The sequence below is a fragment of the Equus caballus genome, chromosome 7, assembly GCF_041296265.1.
Source record: "Equus caballus isolate H_3958 breed thoroughbred chromosome 7, TB-T2T, whole genome shotgun sequence".
NCBI classification, from domain to species: Eukaryota; Metazoa; Chordata; class Mammalia; order Perissodactyla; family Equidae; genus Equus; species Equus caballus.
In genome coordinates this window covers 83,534,425-83,554,371 of record NC_091690.1, presented here as the reverse complement: position 1 = coordinate 83,554,371, position 19,947 = coordinate 83,534,425, and the positions used below count along the sequence as shown (strand labels likewise).

At 47.8% G+C, this 19,947-nt stretch overlaps 1 protein-coding gene across 16 annotated transcripts in view; it reads right to left on the bottom strand.

Annotated features, from left to right (window-relative positions):
- Positions 1-19,947, bottom strand: part of MICAL2 (microtubule associated monooxygenase, calponin and LIM domain containing 2) — a 223,567-nt gene that overhangs the window by 119,260 nt on the left and 84,360 nt on the right. For all 16 annotated transcript variants that reach the window (XR_011441127.1, XR_011441129.1, XR_011441130.1 and 13 more), the window contains 5 exons: positions 15,941-16,148; positions 12,250-12,366; positions 10,775-10,876; positions 7,413-7,568; positions 4,423-4,523 (listed from right to left, as the gene is read on the bottom strand). Coding sequence is in view for 13 of the 16 variants with exons in the window: in XM_070274785.1 (XP_070130886.1) it covers positions 4,423-4,523; positions 7,413-7,568; positions 10,775-10,876; positions 12,250-12,366; positions 15,941-16,148 (684 nt within the window). In the remaining 3 variants the exon portion in view is untranslated. The remainder of the gene's footprint in view (positions 1-4,422; positions 4,524-7,412; positions 7,569-10,774; positions 10,877-12,249; positions 12,367-15,940; positions 16,149-19,947) is intronic.

Below are 19,947 nucleotides of genomic sequence, written 5' to 3'. Positions count from 1 at the left end.
CTCGGAAGAGCAGGGACTCATACCCACTTCTTTGCAAAAGGACTTGGAGTGAGTTTGTACAGTGAAGCTAATCAAAACAGACATAGAAAATCGGGGCCAAGGGAATAGAGAGGAACCACATGAGCCATCTGCGAGGGTTAAAAGAGTGGTGATTAAGCATCAAATTTGGCTTGGAGCTTCCTGGCATCCAAGACAGAAGAGAAATGTGATATATCACAGGGCTTCCCTTATCAGAAAGAAGGAAGCATAGAAATTCCCTAGGGGAGGAGTGTTTTCCCGGCACTAAATTCTAAAAGAATTGTCTCACATAGGAATTTCGACAGAGAACATTGTGTTGTAATGAACAGCATACTCAATAACGTTCTCGCGGCAAATATAGAAGCATATTTCATATGGCTGGTTCTTGTGATAACTTTCAATAAAACTAAAAGGTAAAAAAGCAAGTGAGGAAGAGTGATTTCATAATGGACTAAGCTAAGTTAACGTGGTCCAGATACGCTGCGTTCAGTGGTCAGACAAGACCAGAACAGAGATGGCTGCTTGGCAGAACTCTCAAACTTTCTCTCCACAATCAGCTACCCCTTTTCTCGACAGGCTGAGGGCTGCTCAGGGCCCTGCTTTGGTCTTACAGTGTTTATTGTTTTACCTCCCTGCTGCTGGGGCTGGGGACGGCAGGGAGCAGGGGAGAAGAACTCTAAGCTTAGAGGACTAGGATATTCATCCTGGAGGGACACCGGCAATGAACTGTGGGACGTCTCCCAGAGTCAAATCTGCTCATCGTGCAGCTAAAGAAATGGAAAGACTATCTTTCTCAAAAGGTGACACAGAAAGCGCACATCCCAGGATGGTGGGGGGAGAGGGCAGAGGCGAGTGTGTAAGACCAACACAGGCCTTGGGGTCACCGAGAGTGACAAGTCAAATTCCACCTCTGCTGTTTACTAACTGCGCAAATTGAGATGAGTTATTGAGCTCTTCCGAGCTTCTCCTTTCTTATTCGTAAAATAAGAATAACACCACCAATCCACGGAGCCTTGGGAGGACCAAGTGAGACTGTCCTCAGGTCAGAGTGAGACGTGAAATCCCAGCCCTGTGCCTGCACATGGGAAGTGCTCAGTGAAGGAACTCCTGTTCCCAACAAGTCACGATGGCACAAAACACAGCATGAGGTGAAGCGCATCCTGGACCCACCCAAGGCATCCCAAGGGCATCTACAAAGGTCTCAGAAGGCACAGCCTCATCTATAAAGAGTGACCGATGGTGTCAACTTCCTACAGAGTGACCGACTGTGTTGATTTTCCACAAAGAGAGTGAAGGAACTGTCAATTTTCTACAACCAGAGTGACCAACTGTGTCAATTTTCTCAAGGCCATGATTTCAAACACCCTGTTTTGGAAATTCTAACATTTCCACATCCAAACCACATCACCCAGATGCAGCCAGCACTGACCCCAGAGCCCTTTATCAGGTCACGGCGCCCAGGCTGGAGCTCTCCCTTCTTATACCTGTGCCTACAGTCACATGATCACTTCCCGCCCTTGAAGGTGAGGAGACGAGATGGGGAAGAGTGAAGGGAGAGCTCTCAAAATAGCCCCCTCTTCAAAACATGCCCCAGCATCCCTGAGGGCCACTGGTGATGGGTGAATGGGGACACTGTGTGATGAAGGCAGCGCCTGGCCCTGAAGCCCCAAGCAGGAGTGTGGGGACTTCGCAAAGGGAGCAGACCCAGGCTGCACAGGGGTGACAGCCCACCTGGCCCAGGGATGCTGGGAGGAGCCATGGGCCCCGCAGGGCAGGAGGGCCCAGGTGAGAGGGTGGACGGCAGAAGCAGAACAGAGGGAGGGTGTGAGAACAAGACCGAGAGAGAAAAACGTGCAAATGGGGCTGTAAGTAAAGCGGACGGGACTGGAAGCAGTTCTAAAGTAAGATCAAGGCAGGGGGATGGTGTGGCCTTCATTTTCCACAGGCCTCGGGTCCTGAAGAGAAGCTGGATCCTGGACAAGAGGTGGGGAGGTGCAGAGGGAAAGCAGCAAAAATGAGCAAGGGGGATGGAATCCAATAGGAAGATAGTCACCCAAGAGTTGAGCTGGAAAGAGACTGTAGCTCAGAGGAGGTCAGGCAAGGCCTGTCCAACGCCTCCAGTGAGTGTGAGCTCAGCATCGGGAGGCCAGCTGCGAGGCGCAACCACCTCACACACCTGGCAACCAAGCTTGCTCCCTCCCACTGTGGCGAAACCAAGCCTGTCGCATGCAGGAATCCTAGTGTGCATGTGCGTGGGCCAGCAGAGGCAGGGTCCTGCGGGAAGGGCCACCCTCCTTGTCGGGGAGAGCAAGATGGACACAGCTGGGAGCCCAGAGGCATGATTTCTTGAGAAGAACTTTCAATCTCCCTTCAGTAGCCATAGAAAGAAGCCCAGAGATCAGCAGGAGGAGATGAGGAAGCAGATCCGTGAGTTATTCAATGAACATTCGCCAGCACCTTCTGTGTGCCTCTAGGAAGATGCTGACCCATATGGGGAGAGGAAAACAGAGGACTTGCCATTCCTCCAGGAACAAGAGAAGAAGGTTAATTTAAGAGGCTCCGGGTAGATAGGTCAGCTTGCAGCTTATGCAAAGGCTATAGAGCTCAGCTGGACACCTGGAGACTCAGGCCAGAGCTCCTGAACCAAATGGGTGTCCACTTCTCCCTCATCCAGCCCAAGGCCTCCAATTTCTAGATGAAAGTTTGTGTCTTATACCTAGAGGCCCTCGGCGCCAGCTTAGAAGATGCTCCTGGAGTCTCTGAGGTGGGAAGGAAGGCCTTGGTGAGGTCAACCGCTGCCCCGGGATCTGCTCCCAGCTCCTCCACAGTCATGAGGGACCAGAGCAAGTCATTCTTGCCCACACCCCTGACATGACAGAGAGCCTGAGATGGAGTATGGCGGGGCTTTGACAACTGCCAAGGAGTTGAGCGACCATGACCACCATATTGTCGCCTGGACAAATGCCCTAGGATACGGAAGGGAACCTTGGTGTTCCACAAGGCTGGAATACTCAGCCAGGGAAACAGGAAACCCAAGTCAAACTTTGTGACTCCCCAGGGGGGACTGGCATAGGCTTCCCAGCCCCTTCTCTGCAAAGGTGTTCCCTGTGCCTGCACGCCTGGATGCTGAGTGGTCCCCCTCTATCTGACACAGGCATCCTGTCAGAGGAGGCAACTTTGGCAGGGAGGCCTGTGGAGCAGAGGGAAGAAGGGGACACCGCGTCGCCTCCCCCAGCCGGGGTCAGCAGTGGGGCACCAGATGTTGAAACCCATCACTCACACAGCTGCTGGCTGGGCTCAGTCAGCTTCATCCCACCCCCACGCCCCCATTCACAGCCTCCTGTCCGCAACTCAGGCTCTCAGCAAAGACCTGAGCTGATGTGGAGGAGGCCCAGGGGAGGGCTGGGTTACTAATGCCGCCCGGCTGGCTGCCAGCACAAGCTGGCGAGGGGACAGGCACATTCTTCTCTGACAAGCAGTAATGAATGGGCACCGTGCTGCCTGGGCTATAGGCCGACACCGGAGAGCAGGCTGACCTCAGGCTGCACGATCCTTATCTTGAGGCTACAGCAGGAGCAGTGGCAGGAACAGGGACTCTGGAAGGGCTGAAACCCAACCAAAGAAGATTCCAGCCTGGGGCCCACCTCTCCACATGCTCCTTCCTTCCAACCCTGCTCCCTGTTTAAGCATGAAGATGAGAAGCCCAGGAGGCCAGCAGGACAAAGAAGCAGGTGTCCAAACCAGGCAGGAGTGATGGGGGGAATCCACACACCCAGTACGTGCCAGGTGCCCTGTGTATGTTTTTTAATTTACTCCTCCCAACTACCCATTCAGACAGAAACTATTATTCCTATTCTGTAGATGAGAAGACTGAGGCACAGAAAGGTTAAGCAGCTTAGTCACAGTGCTTAGTTCATATGTGACAGAGCCAAAATTCCACTTGTCTTTTTGACCGCAAGAACAGTGAGCTTTGCCCTGTACCACAACAAGGGGGCCACAGCATGAAATTCACAAGTGAAAGTGTCTCTGTGTCCCACTAGGACAAGGAGCCATTTGCTTCCAGATGACGTGTGACCTCCCAGAAAAGGGGCAGGGTGAATGAGCTGTGGGGAAGGAAGAGACTCAGCTGATCTCTCGGGGAGAGGACCTACACTGACGCCTGGATAAGGGTCGCAGCGCCCCCACTCGACCCCCCCAGGTCTGCAGAAACACCTCTGCAACACCTTCATCCAACACTGATGCAACACCAAGGAGAAGGAAGTTAGCGGGCGGCAGTCCCTTCCCTCTTCCCCGCTCCTTGTTCAGTCTCTGGCGGGACAACGTCTGCTCGCACACTTGCTGATGCTGCCAGCCCAGGTCACAAAGGGAGAGACAGTCAGGACATCACAGCCAAGAGATACGTACATTAATGATGACACCTTTGTCGAGCAGGCTCTGCTTCTTGGCAGTCATGACGAAATAGTGGGTGGAGTCCTTGTAGTAAACGATGTTCTCGAGGTCAATCCCTGAAAAGAGAAGCGATCAGACTCAGCATCACTTCCTCCGTGCCTGCTGTGTGCCAGGAGCTCTGCTTTACCTCCTTACAGGTCTCACTATTTACCTGCAGAGTATTCACGTTAGACAAGTTTTAAGACATACAAGGCCGGAGAAGATAAAACCGAGTGCCAGAATTTACCCAAGTCAACAGAGCTAGCTGTTGTAGTCCCACAAAGACACTCTTCTTTTTCAATTGAGATATAATTGACATACAACAATGTGTAAGTTTAAGGTGTAGAACATGTTGATACATTTATATACTGCAATATGATTAAGGCACCATTTCTGTGAAAACTCATAAAGTCCTTAGGGGCTGTGGACCAGTGTTTGCAAGGTAGAGCTGAGTAAGTGCTGTCCACGGCATGGTGCTAAGCAAAGACAGAGCCAGGATTTGAACCCCAGCCTGTCTGATTCCAAGTCCTACTCACTGTGCCCTTTGTGCGGCCAGTGATGCAAAGAGCTGTGTGAATTCCCAAAGACTATGCTAAGTGATGTTTCTACCATTCCCCTGCTGTGTATGAAAACCCAGGTGCCCCAGTAGGAACAGCTGGGCTTAAAGGGCTGGGTTCTGTCTCTTGACACTTTCCACCAGTTGCAAAACACTTTATAGACTAGGTTCCTGCGTTTAAAACAACACTGTGTGATGACAGCTTAGCTTAGTGGTTCTCAAAGTGGGGTGTGTGGCCAGAAGCAACAGCATCACCTGAGAACTTAGTCGAAATGCAAATGATCAGGGCCGCACCCCGGACCTATTGAACGGCAACTCCGGGGGTAGGGCTGGCAGTCTGTGCTTTAACAAGCCCTACAGGGGATTCTGATCCACGATCAGGTCTCAGAACCTCTGGTTTAGCTTCTTTGAAGGGAGAGAGAGGTGCACGGCAACTCAGCAGTCAACACAGAGGCGTGCTGGGTAACCATAGGAACTCCTTTATTACCGTTAAATAGAAAACAGCCATCAATGCAGAGGGCCCCCCAGAGAATCAGAGGAAGTTCATTGCTGTCACTGAGTGGGGGCACGGTTGTGAAACAATGACCAAAGGTGACGACCACAGCAAAGTGTAAAGGAAGCTCATTGAGACATTTGGAAAAACACGCTCAATGTCCTGTCATAATTTAGATTTGGCGGCTTAAGTATTTATTTTCTTAGTATTTAAGGGGAAGGGAGGGTTGGAGAATTCTTAAATCATTCAAAAGCACATAATATGCTGGAAGGAAATACTTTTTTAATAAAATACTGCAACCATGGTGAAACTCAGAGGGTCATGCGATGGGCACTCATCCCTTGGCCAGCGAGAGGCATAGTCTGGCTCTGTAACAAACCCTATTCCTAGAAAACTATCCTAAAGAAATAATCCAGCAGAAGCAGCTTTATCTGTAACCATAAATAACTGAAAGATCTAAATCAGAGGTCAGCAAATCTATTCTGGAAAGGGCCAGAGAGTCAATATTTGGGGCTCTGAGGGCCATCCAGGCTGTGTGGCACCCACTCCTGGTGGAGCAGCCATAGGTAACAACGTCAACAAATGAGGGTGGACGCATTCCAGTAAACCCTCATTTACGGACATTGAAACTTGAATTCCATGTAGTTTTCAATTTGTCACAAAATATTCTTCTTCTTTTGGTTTTTCTTCAGCCATTCAAAATATGAGAACCATTCTTAGCTGGAAGGCAATACAAAAACACGTGGCCACCCACAGTTTGCCAACCCGTGGTTGAAATGTTTCCGCAGTGACAGTATATCCACTTAATGAGCTATTCTGCCCAAACTGACCATCAGCAGGACTAGGTTGCAATACGGTCAATATTTGAAATGTGACGCTGAATGAGAAAAGCAGACTGACAAAGAGCACTGACACTGATGACAGCCAGAGCCATGTAAACAGAAAGGATGCAGGTGGAAAATTACAGAAAAGCAGTATATGAAAATAAAGACTAAGCCTGCTAGGTGGTGCTAGGTGTGGGGGATTTATTTTTAGTATAAAGATTTTATTTAACGTTGTTACAATGCCTTTTCAAGGAAAAATATATATTTTTTAAATCAGGTTAAAAAGAAAGGAAAAAAAAAAATCTGGAATTTACTTAATTGGAAGCAGGCGTTTTATCCCTCTTTCCCTCACTCTGCTTTACTTTTCCCCACCAGTCTTATAGACCCGTAAGGCATTAGTTCTTTGTTTATTGATGGTCTCCAGCTCAGTGAGGGGTCTTGTTTGTTTTGCCCACTGCTCTATCTCATGTCCTTGAACAGCACCTGGTGCAGGGCATTCAATAGACACTGAGTAAATAAATGAATACCTTCTTTTCTCAAGGCCCACAACTGGGGGACAACCTATGCCCCTGAGTCAGCGGCAGGTTCCCCTGGCATCCCTGGACGTCCCCTAGGGGGAAGGGCCACTGGCACACTGCACAAAGGCACCCACGCTTCTTCAAGGACCACCCCCAGGTTACTGACTCCCCACTCAGAGCGCTCCCTGAATCTCACACTCACCTCGGGCACAGACCGACCAGCCTGCATTAGGATGGTTTATGTGGGAGTCCCTTTCTGGACAGGAAGCCACTTCGGAAGGGGATGGTGTGAACCTCGACTTTGTATCCCAGGATTTTCAGTACTAGCTCATATGGGCACTCAATAAATGTCTCTGAGTAAATAAAAGTTTATCTATTTTCATGGACAACATCTAGAACTTTCCCTCCAGAATCCCTCTTGTCCTTGAAGGAATCCATTATTATCCTAAGAAGAAATCCCTGTTTCCACTTTATGGGAGTCCCCTAGTCCCCAGAGCCGGGACAGCCAGCTGCTCCTCTGCACATGTTAGGACTCACGGACAATGGCCTGGTTTGGAGAAAGGTGAAGGTCCCACCTGTTTCTTCTTTAAGGTCCTGAAAGAATTTCTGATTGAAGATGAAAGCCACGCCACTAATCTCTTCCACCTTGGCCTCAGCTGTGCTGTTTCTGTTTATGAAGTTGGCGGTGATGGCAATAGCCAGCTTCCCACGGAATTCTTTTCTTCTGAACCCTGCGTGAGGAGAAGGGAAAAAGTGGGTCTTTCTTCTGCATTTGGCACGGAAACTGAAAACGATTACTGAGAGAGCTATTCTCAGGCGCCCCACAGGCCAGGGAAACCAGAATTCTGGATCTCTAGAGAACAGGGGCAGGCAGAAAGGCCGAAGTCTATACCCGAGGAAGAAACACATTGCCAGCCTTTCTCAGCCAGGGGGACTCTTTCCTTTCCTAAAATCTATTGGACCAATTCTCCTAACTAGGCTTCAACAAACAAGGCTAACGCCGTCTTCTCCAACAGGCAATCACAGGGCTCATCCTTTTACAGACTGTTGCTAGGAACTCATGAAAGACCCACATGCACCTTAAACTTACACAATGCTACTTTATTAGCATCTTTCATGATTTTTTTTTCCCTTTGAAAAGTGGGATTTTGAGATTGAATTCCCACAGCACAGAGATTTTAACAAATTTTCTGTCTCCAGTCCCAGCGACTGGCACTTAGTACACAATAAATGTCTAATGAATAGGTGGTATTCTAACTTGCAATTAATTTGGTACAATGATTCCTCAGGGTTCTTATAGTTTTCAATGATTTACATTGAAATTGCTTTTTAATGGCAGTAAGAATTCTGCATGCAATTACAATGTGGGTCCCCCACCCCCACCAACAACAAGCAATTCTAGGACACCAGCTGGGTGTCCTACAATTCAACTCAATTCTGATGCTATCTACCCGGAGATAGTATCAGATTCCACAGTCCCACAAGACTGCCCCCACTCCAGATGCCAATCGCAAGACTATGTTGTCGCCTGAGCTTCTGACCGACCCGCTATAAATTGGAGGTTCCAAGGACCCCCTTTCTTGGCTTCAATTAATTTGCTAGAGCAGTTTAAAGAACTCAGAGAAACATTTTACTTACTAGATAACTCAAGAACAACCAGATGGAGAGACGCATAGGGCAAGGTATGGGGAAGGGGCTTGGAGCTTCCATGTCCTCTTGGATCACACCACTCTCCCCAAATCTCCATGTGTTCACCAACCCGGAAGCTCTCCAAACCCTCTCCTTTTGGGTTTTCACGGAGGCTTCAATATACAGGCAGGATTGATTAAGTCACTGGCCTTTGGTGACTGGACTCAATCTCCCTCCTCACCTCCCAGAAGGTCAGGGGGTGGGATTGCAAGTTCCAAACCTCTAATCGCACAGCTGGCTCTCCTGGCAACCAGTCCCTCCATCTTTAAGGGATTTCTAAAAGACACCTTATTATCATAAACTCAGTTGTGATGGAAAGAGGCTTGTTATGAATAACAAGGAACCCATTTCACCTTTATGGCTCTGAAACGATTTCAGGAACTGAGGACAAGAGACCAAATATTGCAACAAAAGATGCTCCCATTGCTCTTATTGCTCAGGAAATTGCAAGGGTTTTGGGAGCTCTATGCCAGAAAGGGGACAAAGACCAAACACATATTTCTTATTATCACTCACAATACCACAGGCAGCCACACAGAGGATCACAAGCCAGTGGTCACATTTCAATGGACCATCTTCCTAGTCCCCTTTCTTTACAGCATCTGACTAGTCCTTGGTCCTGAATTTTGCCTCTGCCCTGGATACTGCTGTTTACTTTGCCTAACTCAAGACAAAGGACATGACCTTTGTCTGCTGCCACCTTTGGGAATTCCCCTCACATTTGCTGTCCTCATGCTGATTCTCAAACTTCTTTGTCAAAAATCCCTCTAACTAACAGTCTTGGGTTTCTATTCAATACTCACTCCTTTAAGTCACTCACTAGACCTTTGTGAAAATAGTCAGAAATGGCCATTATTCTCTAGTCTAATATTTCTCAACCGGGTGCTTTGGCAAAGTGTGGAGACATTTCTGGTTGCCACAGCTGGGGTGTTACTGGTGTCTACTGGGAGGAGGTCAGGGATGCTGCTAAGTATCCTACAATGCACAGGACAGCTCCCACGACAAAGAATGGACCAAAATGTCAATAACGCCAACTGAGAAACCCTGCTCTAGTGTACTTACTTGGTCCTAAGTTGCTCAAATGGCTCTCCTCCTTCCCACCCTTCTTTTCACGTTCATGAAATGCCAAACCATACTCAAGCTGAGTGTGGATCTGGGATTTTCAAGTATTCAGATTTACAGTTTTCCCAAACCATCAAAATGGCCCCATAAGCTCTAACAGCACAATATTCTGGTTGGCAGCTTAAACCTTCTTTGTCAGACATTGGTTATTGATTGCAGGGGGTGGGGGAGTAGGTATGGAAGTGAAGAGAGGAAGGGAGCACTGGCTGCAGAGCAGGTGGGAAGGGCCTTGGCTAGGCAGACCACACATTCTGAATTCTCTAAGACCAGGCGTACTTTAGGGAGTGTGTTCTGTCCTCAGAGAAGGCGTCCTCCCAGTCAGACATCCACAGCCTACAGCTCTTCAGCAGGGCAAGCTCAAAAAGCAGACCTCTCCCTGGTCTAAGAGATGCCATGTGGGACCACTTTGTCTAAAACCCATGGTCTCAAATTAGCACAGTTAATGCAAATCAGTACAACCTGTGCACCAATTAATCTTGAGGCTGGGATGGAGGTGACTGAGGGCATTTCCTGGCAATGGGGCTCCTCTCTCAACCTGACCAGATCCTACTCAAGAAAACATGTTATGCTTCCAGATTTAGAACTCAGAGAAGCATGGTTTTGCACCTTGACAGTCTGGACAAAACTGATCTTATTGTCCAGCAGTGAATGTGCTTGAAAGTTATGAAAAGTGACGCCCTCCTCCTTCTGGAATTATACTTGACAGTAAACTAACGCCATTAATACATAAAAAGTGGTTATCTTAGTTAGATGGAGTAAGAAAGTGCTCAGCACCATGGCTTGCACACTGGCAGGTGCTCAATAAATGTATGTTGATGTTTTCTTTTAATTTTCATGGCACTTTAGCTTTATAAAGCATTTTTACATATGAGTCCTTTCCCAGCCCTTGTAACAATGCTTTGAGAGAGCTCTATTATCCACACCTACAGTTGGGAAAATGGAGGTTCAGAGAGAATTAAATAGCTGTTCTCAACACTCAGCCTCAGGCATGGCAGGGTGGTCTGCTCTTCTATCAAGACCGCCATCCAGCTTTGGCACCTGTCATCTTGCCCTCCCTTCATCCCCTTTCCGATACACCCCCTCAACTCCCCTCCCCCCCATCCTCAGCCCCAAGGAGAGTCTTCACCTTCCAGCGTGTTCCTGCGGCCATCGGCGCCGATGATGACATCAAACTCAAACTCCGACAGAGAGTGGTCTGTGGGGAGAAATTCTGCCCGCCAGCCAATTTCTACCAGGACAGAAAAAGGAGATGAGTTGGTAGAGAGAGGTGGGAGGAGAGAGTGAATATACCCGCTCTGTGCTGGCCGTGAGAAATGGACCATGCCACCAGGTATAGGAACCCCGGACAGAGCCTCCGGAGGAATGACCAGCTGTCCAGATTCACACTGGAATCGGGAGTCCTTCTGGCTTTAGTTTCCGTTCAATCCAGGACAAGGTAAATCAGCAGCGCCAACTCTATGCCTGGTTTTACAGGTTTCCACAAAGGCTGGGAGTCTATCTTTACTGATTCTCAAACCAGTCTTACTTGCACCTTATTTTTTTCAACAGATTCCACCAAGTTCTCTTCATATCCTCCCACATTCCTCAGTGCCCTCCCATTGCTTAACAGACCCAAAGGGATGTTCAGGGTGTAATGAACCAGCTTGAATTCCTACTTCATTCTGTTAAAAAATCTTTTGTGGTGCGGTACACGTCTCTTACAAAACCATTTTCAGGTGAAATGCTGCTGCTTCCCCATAATTAGGATTTAATGTCCACTAGAGGTCTGGGAGAGGGTAAGCACACAGGAGTCTCAGAAAGTTAAATATCGGACGCTATCCTGCTCAAAAGCCAACTAACGATTTCCCTAAATTCTCAATATTCTGGGCAGAGGACAGGAGAAATCAGAGTTATAGCCTGCGTGTGAAGCTACGAGGTCTCTAACACTCAGCCGGACCCAAAGGGAAAGCCCTGTCCAGGCAGCAGCAGATTTGATAATAAGCAAGATGCAGAGGCCTCATGAACAAACTCTCTGACCATGGTGTATATAAAAGACCAGAATTTACATAAACATACTAGAAGGAAAAAGAGAAAAATTAATAAATAGGACATACCTACAATGGGTGAATTTTATGGTTTGTAAATTATACTTCAATAAAGCTTAAAAATATTATATACCAAATAATACTTTGAACATTTATTTCATATTTGCTCTGGAAACTTCACTTTCTTTATTGCATTTTAAAATATATGGGTACAACAAGTGTATCCACATGTCTATGTGGGTACACACACAGCTTGAAGAGCGTGTGAATGAACTTTATCAGATAACTAAATCTATGTCTTTCATCCTACTTACTGATTAGACTTCATTTGTCAAAGTACCGCCTCCTAGTGACAGAGCAACCAAATCACAGGTTTATTGGCTTAATAATAAATCCCCTGGGGACTGAAGAGCAAACCTAAAGTGACAGCAATGGTCAAAAACAGTAAAATATCCTTTGATGGAATTATGCCAAACAACTCCCAATAACTCTTACAGAAGATCCTCTGAAGGATGCAAACGTGATTTCCATTTTGCAATACCTGGCTTCTAGACAGAAAAGCAAAATTATACTGTACTTTGAGTTTCTTGATCTTCAGGAGGCTCTAGAACCTTCACAAACTCCACATTCACATGGATTTCAACTCCCAAGATCAGGGCCACCTTGAATAGGATGAGCTGCAACTGACGGATACCTATTAGAAAGGGAGAGGAAGAGGGATGAGCTGGCAGTAGCAATGCTTGAGTGCCTCCTGTATGCAGAATACTAGATAATCACCACTCAGTGATGTCTGAGCCAGCAATATAGCAACAATGATCATTTCGGAGCACTAATCATGTGCCCAGCACCCTAGGTTTTCTCATTTACCCCTTACAGTGGCCCTTTGGGATACTTTTTCTCATTTTATAGATGAGAAATTGAGGCTCAATGAGGCTAAGTGTCTTGCTCAAGGTCACATACTGGCAAAAGTAGACTGTGGACCCAAATCTGTCTGATTCCAAGACTGTGCTCTGGCTGGTAGAAAATGCTATAATGACGACGGCTTGCTCTTTCCTGCCTCCTTCCAGAGCTGGGCTGAGGGTTTGAAAAGATAAAGATGGAAAGAGGAGTAAGCAAAGAGCCATAAGTCAAGTCAGTGATCAAACGGCTCACTCTGGGGGGGACTGTGCCCATGCTCTCATCCAGGGGAATGGGTGGGCTGTGCAGTCTCCCCACAAAGCTGGGCTCATGGTTCTCCACCTCCTATCCACTCTCTCAAATTCCCCCAGCAAGTGTCACCTCATTTCCCTATATTGTCCCCTGCCATTCGGCACAAATGGGTACGCCTCCAAATATTTTTATGCAGAGTATGAAGTTTTTTTTCTCCAAGCAATTTTATTGGGATTATAATTGTTTAGAACGTTGTGTAATTTGGGGTATACAATTTCTGAATACACTTCACCATGCTCACCCCCAGTAGTCTAATTTTTATCCATCACCATACGTATGTGCCCCTTTATCCCTTTCACCCACCCCCCAACCCCCTTCCCCTCTGGTAACCACAAATCTGTTCTCTTTATCAATGTATTTGTTAGAGTGTGAAGTTTGAAACTTTCTTTGGGTCCCTCTGTATTTCGTGGGCTTTGTTCATTTAACATTTATTGAGCATCATAATATGCCAGGTGCCACGTTAGGCCCAGGAGATGTGGAACACACCCTCTAATGGAGGAAACACAGGTAAATAGAATGGGGCAGGGGAGTGACAGAACAGAGCCTGAGCCACAGTCCTGGAAGCCGGGAGAGGAGGGGCCAAGAACACCAAATCCCACGGAGAGATTAAGGAAGATGAAGACTACAGGAGCCCAGGGCACTTGGGAGTTAGGAAGCTTCTGGAGACCTTGGTGAAAATCTCTTTAGCATAGTGGTAGGGGAGAAGTCAGACTGCACTGGAAGGAAGCATGAATGGAAAGTAGAGACAAAGTCTATATCTACTCTTTCTAGAATAAATACTTTGAAGTAAAGAAACATAACGGGCCATGACAGAGGCAGGAGGGGCAGTGTGAGGTGAGGGGCAGGGGACAAGGAGGGCAGGACACAAGGAGGGCCTAGAGTTGGAGAGGAGGTGCCAGCTCTGCCTCTGACTTGGGATGAGAGGAAGCAATGGGTGCGTGGGTGGGGCGAGAGCGGAGGAAGGCCAGGGGGCTGGTGGGGAGCGCCTGCCAGAGCTTCTCTCCCCCGGAGCAGAGGAGTGAGGCCATCTGCCAAGAACGAGGAGGCCGTGGTGGAGGTTTGGAACCGCCAAGGTGGGAACTGGAGGAGGATGCTGATGCAGGACAAGCTGAGAACTGCTGAGCATTGCCAAGGACCAGGACACAGCTGAGGCTAGAGAAGACCACAGTGAGTCTGAAAGGAAGCCAGTCAGCTGGGGCTTAAAGAATCCAGTCCACCTCCTGCTTGGAAGCAGACCTTGGCAGAGGCCTGGCCTCTCTTAGTTTCAAGGTTCCTAGTATCTCTGGTTGCAGCACACAGTAGGTACTCAATAAATTCTCCCTGCCTGCCTTCCCACGGGCGTTGGACCTGCCCTTGACAGTGATCACTCTGAATGTTTGAATCTGGGTTCCAGAGGCCTGCCACTGTTTCTGCTCACTGGGATATTTCCAAGGACTAGGGGTTATAGGGTGCCCCATCAATGGGGCAGAGAGGAGCTCCTGGCCATCTGGGAAGGCAAACCCAATAGCCCCAGGGCCCTCACGAGGCCTTCTGGTGCCCAGCCCTGCCTCTTAGGAGGTCTTGATGCAAAAATGGTGCTCAGTGTTGTTGTTCTAAATCGGTAACCAACATACATTCTTCTGTGGGTGGTAGGGAACATCCTGAAAGCTGACACTGCAGCTTTCTGGGCAAATCCAGATTTTTCTCCAATGGACTCATGGAATTTACTCATCCCAGACTGAGAATAAACTCCGGGGCCACTGCTGATACATTCTCCTGTATCTGACTAAATTACGCCCTATGTGGTGGTTAATTCTCTTCAGTCACTCCTGCCCAACCCCACACCCTTTTCTCATCAGTTCTTGTCCTCACAGCAGCGCGGCTCTCAGGGTTCCCCTCCCCACCCAGTGGTTGAGAGACTGCAGCTCTGAATTCTGAAGTTTGGGGACCCTGGCTGCTTTGTGATCACCATACACCGCTGGATGCAAAGCGTGTCCTTGAGGACCCACTACGTGCCAGGCACAGTGACAAGCACATTACAAACTTGACCTCATTTAATCCTCTCGACAATCCTGGCAGGCAGGCCTTAATCACATTTACAGGAGACAAAACTGGGGCATGAAGAAGGTAAGGAATTTGATCCAAGTCACGCAGAAAATGGACAAGACAGATTCTGGACCCAAATCTGTTCAAACCCTTGAACACTCCCCACAGAATTAACCTGCCTGGCTTTCATGGGTCATGGTTGCTAAATATAAAATGGCCAAAGACCTCCTCCCTGTAAAGCATGAGGACAGACGCTACACTCTCAAAGCCCGTCTGCACAGACCTTGCCTCAGAGACCCAGGCGTGAGTAATGTCACAGCACAGGGGCCTCGGCACTCACCTGGCCCTACCTCGGCATTCAGGGACGGCCAGGACCTGATATCCACATTCTCTATTGCCCCTCCTTCTCTGGATGAACCCCCATCATGATGCCCTCTCTCTTGCTAAAGTTCAAGGAAACTTGGTACAGGATCTGTCAGTTGTGTCATTCCTCTCTTCTAAAACCTGCCACGGTTCCCCAGAACCAGCAACACAGCATCCAGCTCCTTTATCCCAGAGGCTTGACAACCTGGCCCATGCAATGGTTTGGTGTGGCTCCCTCTTCTGAACTCCTCTAGCAAGTCTGACTACTCTATTAAAGCACACTTTATTGTGGACAAAAATCTTGGTAAGTTCTCTGGGAGTGCAGACCAGGTTACTTCTGACTCTATCTTCGATATTTCATTCATGAATTCAACAGAAGTTTATTGAGCATCCACTATGTGTCAACTACTCTTTTACATCCTGGAGACACTCTGGTGAACAGGACATGCCACGGTCCCTGACCTCATGGTGCTTACAGCCTAGTGGGGCAGAGCAGAGGCCTGCCAGGAGGCACCGGGCAGCCCCTTCACTGAATGTCTGCCAGCTGGATGTGTGGAGGCCCCAGGGACTCGCAAGATGGAACATTCTGGGGACCCCTCAATGTGGAGAGATGTGCCCCACCCAGGGTCAGCCCCCTTCTCGCATGGGGTGCTACCGTTGGCTCCACTCACTGATGTGGTCGATGGAGCCAGCACAGAACTTCCCGTAGAACTTCTTGGCTCCCAGGCTCCGCAGGTCATGGATGGTGAAAGGCCAGAGGTGCAGCACATTGTTCCGGGAGAAGGTGTCCCTCTTCTCCACCACGACCACCTTGGCCCCCAGATAGGCAAGTTCAATGGCAGTGCGCAAACCACACGGTCCTCCCCCAATGATGAGACACTGTGGAGGTGAGAGGGGAGAGAGACGCTCAGTGACCTCTAGCATTGTATACACAAACCCCAAGTCAGCAGCGTAACTGAGGAGCAAACTCCGGTTCACACCAACCAACCAGCAAGTGCAAACCGAGCACCTGTTAGGACCTGCCATTCACCCATCCAATGTGCATTCCCTGTGGGTCTACCAGGCACCAGGCACTGGGCCAAGCCCTATAAGGGACCAGAGGTTAAGGGACTTGGGGAGAGGCACAGTGAGATACACGTGAGGTTCCAAGTCAGACTCCACTAGGCTTAAATCCCAGCACTTGACCTCTTAGCTTCCTCATCTGTGAAATGGGTGCATTATTCTTTCCTCATAGGGCTATTGAAAATAAGATTGCTTCTAAAAAGCTTATGGTGCATCTTTGTGACCTTGGATTAGGTGAGAGTTTCTTAGATATGATATCAAAAGCATAAGCAACAAAAGAAAAAAGGTAAATTAGACTGCATCAATTTTAAAAACCTTTGTGCATCAAAGGCCACTATCAAGAAAGTAAAAACATAATTCACAGATGAGAGAAAATATCTACAAATCATATTTCTAATAAGAGACTAGTATCCAAAATATATAAAGAATTTTATGACTCAACAATAAAAAGACAAATAACTCAATTAAAGAATGGGCAGATGAGCTGAATAGACATTTCTTCAAAGAAGATATACAAATGGCCAATAAGTACGTGAAAAGATCATTAGCCATCAAGCTGAACATCATTAGCCATCAAGGAAATGCAAATCAAAGCCACAATGAGACACCACCTCATACCCAGTAGGATGACTATAATAAAAAATGCATACAAAAACAAGTGTTGCTGAGGATGTGGAGAAATTGGAAGCTTAAACGTTTCTGGTGGGAATAAAATGGTGTAGATGCTTTGGAACCATTTGGCCATTCCAAAGTTAAACATACAGTTACCATATGACCCAGTAAATCTACTCCTAGGTATATACCCAAGAGAAATGAAAACTTACATCCACACAAAAACTTGTACACGAATGTTCATAACAGCATTATTCATAATCGCCAAAAATAGAAACAACCCAAACGTCCATGAATTGACGAATAAACAAAATGTGGTATATCCATACAATGGAATGTTATTCAGCTATAAAAAGGAATGAATTGTTGATATATGGATGAACCTTGACAGTGTTACGCTAAACGAAAGAAACCAGACACAAAAATACATAATGTATGATTCCGTTTACATGAAATGTCCAGAATAGGCACATCCATAGAGACAGAAAGTAGATTAGTTATTGCAAAGGAATGGGGGAGGGGAGATTGGGAAGATGGGTATGGGGTTCCTTTTTATGGGGATAAAATGTTCTAGAATTAGATAGCGGTGGTGGTTGTACAACTTTGAGAATATACTAAAACTATTGAAATTTATACTTGAAAAAAGTGCATGTTATGGGATGTGAATTATATCTTAATAAAATAATTGTATGAGAAAAAAAGCATATGGTACCAAGTTTGGCACACTCCAGCAGAGATGTTATTCTTATTGCCGAGACCTAGTCCTATGAAGTCTCAGTCTAGTGGTAAATTCAGACTTGTGAGATAACTAGAAGCTCATGTGACTAGTTACAATCAGAGCCTAGAAGGGGAAAAGATAATCCTGCCCAGTAAGCTGGAAAAGACTTCACAGAGAAAGTCTTTACAAATTATCATCATCACCACCACCACCATCTTTATCATCATCATCACCATCATCACTACCACCACCATCATCATCACAGCCTACATCTTTTGAGTACTTACTGTGTACCAGACACTAGTCTAAGTGCTTTGCGTGTTTTAGCTCTTAATCCTCACAAGAAAGGAAGGAACAATTATTATCCCCATTTCACAGATGGGAAAACTAAGACACAAAGTAGCTAAGTATTTGGCCCATGGTTTTACAGATTGAAAGGCGCAGAGCCAGGATTCAAACCCAGGTGGTCTCACTCCAGAGCCCACCATGCTGTACTGCTTCTGGTTTGCCAGGAATAAAAAGAAGAAAGGACTTTTCGGCAGAACGGATGGCCCATTCAAAGAGAAGGGGAAAGAAGTTCAAGGTGGATGGAGAGAAGGATACTTTGGGGGAAGGGAGAGGGAGGAGAGAAAAGAGATGAGAGTTAGTCTAGACCAGATGCTGAAGGTCTTAAATGCCAGGCAAAGGAGTATGGTGTTGGTCCTGTAGGCACTGGGGCCATGGTGTGCAGAGGTGACAAAACAGATTCTGTACAAGCCCCACGCTAGGTCTTAATGCACACTGCAATGTTGAAGACCAGGATCCTTCCCCAAGGATGCTACGCCCATTCAGGAGAGAAGGGAAGACACATAATGACCTAAGTAGTTATTCTGGGCAAAAGCCCTTTATTCAAACAGTCATCTGGGGAGCACTAAGCCCGTTTAAGAACAGAGGAAAATGGCCGTATTCTGGCTGAGAGTCAGACCCCCAGCACAGCACCCTGCCCTACTCCTGGGCAGGCCCTGAAGCACTTCAAGAGGCAAGAGTTCACTTGGGGGGTCTAAGTAACCGAGGACACCCCAGCAAGGCAGTAGGGATGGAGATCTGCATCCACACATCACTGCTGACATTGCAGAGGTATCTGGAAATTTCCCTCCTGCTCGGGATCAAACCTTATCTTAAACAACGCGTTCCCTTTCCTCTAGCAAATATTCCATCATCCGGTTATCACTCATCTGGGGCCTACGGGGTCCCCAAAGGAATGTGCAAACAAGCATATCAGAAGCTCCTACATCACAATCAGTGTGGCGTACCGGCTGGAGCCTTCCAGAGAGTTAGTGGAAACCTCAGCAGGGGAAGTGAAGTCACCGCTGAGATACAACTCAGTCCAGAGGCGTTGGGAACGGATGGGCAAATCCCTTCACGTCCTTTCTGGATGCAGCCGACTGGAGAGAACCAACTCCCCCAAGCCCGGCTCCACTTCTTATCTCACACCCCAAACAGCTCCTCCAGCCCGGACATAGCCAGACCATGACGGGCATCTCAAAGCAAGGATCCCAACCCCGCCATTCTGAGGTTGGCTTTGGGGTTAAGTCTGGATTCACGGCATTTCTTTGCGGTTAGTGCATCTTTTCCTGTTTGCTGAGTTCTGTCACTCTGGGGCAGGGATGCAGCAGGGGTGAGGATGTGGGGTGAAAAAGGGCAGGAGGGGAAGCAGGGGAGCCCTCCCACATCCTTCCATCATTCAGGCCTGTCCCAGCACCGCTCCCAGGGCAAGGCAGGAGACCCGGTTCCCACCAGTTGGGGGGCTGCTGTGAATTTTCAGGCAAACAGTAGTCTGGGTACTGTTTCTGACCCTCTCAGCTAAACCCGAAATCCCATCGGTGAAAACTTTCCCACCACCCGGGGCCCCAGCACATATTTCAGGCCTGAAATTTCAGAGACGCCAGTCACACTGTAATCTAAAGTCAAAGCAAATACCAACGGGCCTAATTACATAAAGGGAGAAAATTTGGTGCAGATGTCATCAAGACACGAGAGAAGGCTGTTGGCAGGGGCCGGGCCAGTTCCTCCTAAGAACACGCCTGTTATGATTAACATGGGAACTCAGAGTTCCTACAAGAGACGGAAAACCGTGCCTGCTACATGCCTGGGCAGAGGGGCAGGAGAGAAGAGGGCTTCCCCAGCATGCCCTCGGTTGATGCTCTGGATGTCGGGCATGGTGCGAACAGGCCACGATGCAAAGGGTCATGATAACTCAGCACAAAGGAACTCTCCACATTTCCCAGACTCATCTGGGCTAGCACC